Here is a 5,109-nt window from a genome sequence, read left to right as displayed (position 1 = left end):
CTGCCGGTTGCACGGAGGTGATTCACGTCTAAAGCTTAGTGCCACACTGCCGCACTGCCCGTAAGGCGCTCCGGACACCTGGGGTAGGCGAACCCGCCAGTCGTCGTGGTGATGCTGTACCGCACGCAGGCGTGGGTGTTGCCTACCTGCAATGCCCGTTTGGCGCTACGGCCCAAGCACTTTAGGGGATTTTAGAAAAATCACTAGGTCGGAGAAAAATAGGTCGGACAATCTAAATACACCCGTCCCGTCGTCCACGCCACACCATCGCAACCATCCCCGCCGTCCAGGAAGCCAATTATCCCACCGAGCTTGCTGATTGACAGCAGGCCCGGCCAGTGATGCCGACTGAGCTGACGGCACACACACGAGTAGTCCGCGAGCAAGCCCCGTCAGTGGAGCATCTCTTCGGCGCGCTGCGCGGGGCGGGGCGGGGCGGGGCGGCAGTATCGCACGACGCACGAGGAAACTGGCGCACTAGTGCATGTCAGCCGGCGCGCTGAACGCGGCAGTGGAGGGAGGGGAGGGGGAGGGACGGGCCTTATAGGACGGCAGCACGCAACGCTTGGCCTGCTTGTTAGTGCGTGGGAGGGACAGAGAGGCAGCAGCTCCAGCGATAGCAGACCGAGAGCGAGAGAGAGAGAGAGAGAGATGGGCAGTAAAAGGTGTCCGGCCGGCCCAGGTGCTGGTTACAGACCACCGCACCGCACCGCATCGTTCTTCTTTTTTTGCTCTTTAGATGTAATTTTTTTTCCGCCTCGGCAGTTTGATGCAACCGGGACCGGGAAGGGGGTGTTGGTGCGTGTGCTCTAGTCTCTTGGCGGAGTGTGGCTGGAGTCCAAAGGAACGCGGGGGGTGGGTGGGCTGGAGACGCGGCTTCGGTTCAGTCATGTTGGTGAACTTTTCGACCCACTCGATTCCAAAGTAAGTCAACTATCAATCTTTGTGATTGGCTAGCGTCTGCCGCGGTTACTGCAACCTGCTGGTATAGCACGTGGCCTCCTCTCGATGCTCGTTTACCCATCCAGAGCCTGCAGCAGGCGCGGGGCGAGCAGGCGCCTCCGTCTCCATGCAGCAGCGCTATTGTCTTCCCCGGCGCGGGGGCTTGGGGGGCTTCGCGGCGGCGGTGACGACGCGACGGGCGCGGAGCTTCGCGGCGGAGAGCAGCAGCAGCAGCAGAGATTCCCTGCGAAGAGCTTCGCACCATTAGAACGCGGCCGAGTGGGGGCGGCGGGTGCAGCCAGCGGCGGCGGCGTGGACGAGGCGGGAATAATGCGAGCACCACGCCCTCCAGCCCCGCCCCGCCCCGCCCCGCCCCGCGAAGGTCTCGCGCGCGTTCTCAGCGCCACACTCAGCCGCACACCGACCGCAGAGCGGCGTGTCCGATTGAGACGTTTAATGTCATTATTGTTCTCTAACACCTCGCGCGCGCCCTTATTCTGTTCCAGGAAGGAGAGCATCTCGGAGAGATCTTCCAGGACGAGGACAACGAGGCCGCCCTCCTGCTGCACCGGGACCCCGACGGCTCCTACCTCCTGGTGAGTCTGCACGATGGAGCGTGCGAGCAGGATCGCGCCCGCGGCGCGGCGGCGAAGCAAGGCATCCGGGTGTGTTGGAAAAGGGCAGGTCGCGCCCGGGCACCTGGGTGGCGCACGGCGCGGACGGCATAGCGACCAGCAGCAGGTGCGCCGAGGAGGCGCGCAGGTGTGGCAGCTGCTGCAGCTGCTGCAGCTGCGGCGTCCTTGAGTCTCGTCTCCTGCCTGCAACTATTTCCACTGCACTGTTGTGTGTGTGTATGCCCCGCCCTTACCATGATGGTGGTGTGCGGACAGGCTGGTAGAGAGTTGACGGTGACGTCACGGACGACGACAGGCCCCGATAAGTCGAGCAGAGTGATGATGTCACTCGGAACGGGTCGTCCTTGTCGTTCCTCCTCGCGCCTTCCTTCCCATCGCTCACCTGCCGCCACTGGAGCCTCCACCTCCACCAGGAGCCTCGAGGAGTGCCTCTCCTATGGAGATACGAGCAACAGGAGCAGCAGCAGCAGGAGTAGGAGGAGCAGCAGGAGGAGCAGAACTAGAAGCAGCAGGAGGAGCACAACTAGAAGCAGCAGCAGCAGTCCTGCGAGGCGTTAAATAAATGCGGAGCAGCTCCTGCAGGACTCCATGTTTGGGGCTGGCGCTGGCTGCGTGCCGTGGCGGCGGCGGCGCGGCGCTGCGGCACGTCGGCGGCGACGGGTGCAATGGGGTAATTATCGCCGCGCTCGCTACCCGCCGCGCCCCGCCGCGCCCCGCCGCGCCCCGCCCCTCGGTGCAGAGCGCCTTGACCGTGCCCCGCACCGCCATGTCAAGGCTGCGCAGAGCTGCGCGGGGCGAATCGAGAGAGGGACGCGTTTGTGCCGTTTTGGGCAACGCATGACGTCGGAGTGGCAAAGTGATTGGGCCATCTATCCCATCCGTGACACCGCACTCCAATCACGGGAGGGAGCGAGAGAGAGAGAGAGGGGGGGGAGAGCAGGGAGAGAAAGAGAGGGAGATGGAAAGGGATTAAGTCCTAGCGCGCGGACCGCGTGCTCAAGGCGAGGTAATAAAATCACCTGCGCGGGTCACGGACTAATTGCAGACGTGCCCGGTAAGGGAGTCTACTGCGGTAGGTACCGACCGACCGGCACCTGGGAACCTAGTATAGAGGAGCGGGAGAAAGAAAAAAAAATAAAACGTGCGAGGTCAGAGAATCACATACCACCACCACCACCACCACACGCCGCACGGCAGTATGAAAAAGGATGGCAGCAAAGCAGGCGTGTCCACGAAAACGGGCAGAGACTTCGTAATTATTGCATGGCTGGTGGCTGGAGGGATTAAGACGGTAATTGAAATGGGTGAAAAATTATTTGACTGGAGTCGCAGTTTCGTTATTAATCCGGTGTACCCGAAAAGCGATCACAGTAACTCGCCTACTTTGCCTCCTACCCCGTCGGACTATCCATCTGGGAGCACCCGCGCACCTGACGGGAGTTATGACCCACCGGCATATTCCCACGGCGAGCCGCCGCGCTCGGAGCACCATAGCCTCATAGTGCGGGTTAACATTTGAGGATGCGTTGCTGTTGCGAGGCGAGTGGGTGCGCTGCAAAGTGGTGCCCTTATCGCTGGCCGGCCCGAGCTCCTCGGCGGGGAGGTCTTTGGGCGGCGGACCCGGCGGCCCTGACCACGTGACCGCTGATCATCCGCGGATTGCTTCGGATTGCCGTTGCAGTTCGAGCAGTGCGGCGTCTCTCTGGGGTGGTGGATTGATGGCTCGCGCATGGACACTACTAACAAACTCGTCTCATTTCTTTTCCCCCGCAGGACGGCACCATCGGCGACGACCTGGTGGTGAAGCCCGTGCCCGCCTCCGTGAGGCAGCACTTGGGCGCGCCGTCCAAGCACCAGGACCCGGACGACGAGATGTTCCTGGACGAGGAGGACGCGTCGCAGGACGAGGCGGTGCGCGGCTTCCCGCTCGGCAAGGACTCCAACGGCGACGTGCGCTTCGAGGACAGCCCCGGGCCCGGGAGGCGGCGGCTGCGGCGCTCCGTCGAGCACCACGCCCACATCGTGTACAAGCGCGCCGGCAGCGAGGCCGCGGAGGCGCACCCCGACCTCAGCGACTACGGTGAGGTGGTGGCCCCGGCCGCGCAGGACCCCCGCAGGACCCACAGGACCCGCAGGGCCCGCAGGACTCACTCCGCCCTGGTTGCGCGCGGCGCCAGGGCGGACCAAGGCTTACGTCACGCCGACCGTCAGACATCTCTCGGCTCGGCTCTGCCTCCAGAGCAGCGGACCCCCCCGAGCCGGACCGTGGCGTGTGCAGGATGCGTCTAATGACCGCGTTGCGAGCCTAAGCCGCCTAAGCCCATGGCCAACATTAAATTCACTTTTTATTTATTTTAGCAAGGTTGGCGAGGGACAAGAAAACGCGCGCGCGCGCGCGCCGTTTGAACTTGCAATCCGTGCAACAAACGGCTCGCCTGCTTGACTTTTGCCCTCCCCTCGCTAATTTCGTCGCGTCACCGTATCTCTCTCGCCGCGTGCCTCGCCCGTGCGCCTGGCCTGCCCCACGACACGGTACCGCCGACCTCAAACCTAAATACCACCATGAATATCGTTAGCCGGCCGAGGGCGTCCATCACGACGCCGCGCTGCGCACAGCGTCCTCCGCCCCGCGTGCGGGTCTCCTGCTCCGCGGGCTCCGCGGCGCCGCGGGAGGGCGGCCGCGGCTGAGCTCCTTTACGGCGCCACGACGCCTCCGCGGCGCATCCATACTCTGGCGGCGGTGCCCCAGTTTCTCGATCCTACTCCCCTACACTCCCCGTAACTATTTCTCCCCCCGACGCGGTCGCCTCGCCTCGCGCGGGTCGTTTCGTTTGAATGTTTTACCCCCTCCTCCTGCGCCGCCCCCGCGCGGCTCGGCTCGACGGCGTCGTTCGCTCGCTGACGGGCTCGCGATGCTCCTTATAGGTCAGCGGGTAGCGCCGCGGTGCCGGAAAGCCTTCGCGGGCTGACCATTATGCAGCGTGTCCACGGAATGTCACATCACGCCAGTCGGACTGCAATGGCAGTATCGGAGCAGGCAGGCGCCGGGCAGGGCCGCGAGAGCCGGGCAAGCCTAGCCGCACCCGTCCTGCGTGAAAGGTCAGCGGCGGGGCGGTCTAGGAAGGGTCGCTTAGGGGCATTAGCGGCGAGCTTTGGCGATCGTGCAACCGCACGCCCGATGAGATGGACATCTCTGGGCCGCGCGTCGTGCAGCGTAAAGCAAACCGATGTTGTAGCCTGTAACGTGTCGTAACGTCCTGTGCCTCGCCTGCCCTCCGCAGCCTTCATGGAGCCCGACGCGCTGCCCGTCAGAGCGTCGAGATCGCGGAGGTCCATCGTCAAGCGGGAGGCGCCCTACGTCATCTACCCCGAGATCCTGGTCATTGTCGACTACGACGGATACAGGTAAGAGAGCTCGTTTGGGTTGAAAAAAAAATAACAACACAAAAAACAATGACCCAAAGAGAAAGGAAAGGAAAATAAACACGAAACTCGTTCGCCTTTCAGACTTCACGGCGGCGACAACGTGCAG

General features: G+C 63.3%; 1 protein-coding gene across 1 annotated transcript in view; it reads left to right on the top strand.

The window, feature by feature from the left end:
- LOC113202133 (A disintegrin and metalloproteinase with thrombospondin motifs 8) overlaps positions 1-5,109 on the top strand; it is a gene marked incomplete at its 3' end in the record, with an annotated part of 106,949 nt that overhangs the window by 89,744 nt on the left and 12,096 nt on the right. The window contains exons 6-8 of the mRNA XM_052267631.1: positions 1,449-1,538; positions 3,351-3,657; positions 4,859-4,982. Of these exons, the coding sequence (XP_052123591.1) occupies positions 1,449-1,538; positions 3,351-3,657; positions 4,859-4,982 (521 nt within the window). The remainder of the gene's footprint in view (positions 1-1,448; positions 1,539-3,350; positions 3,658-4,858; positions 4,983-5,109) is intronic.

Source organism: Frankliniella occidentalis, unplaced genomic scaffold, assembly GCF_000697945.3.
Source record: "Frankliniella occidentalis isolate FOCC.00 unplaced genomic scaffold, Focc_3.1 Scaffold4, whole genome shotgun sequence".
Classification (NCBI taxonomy): domain Eukaryota; kingdom Metazoa; phylum Arthropoda; class Insecta; order Thysanoptera; family Thripidae; genus Frankliniella; species Frankliniella occidentalis.
The sequence above is the reverse complement of the archived record's forward strand: the minus strand, read 5'-3'. Positions and strand labels throughout refer to the sequence as shown.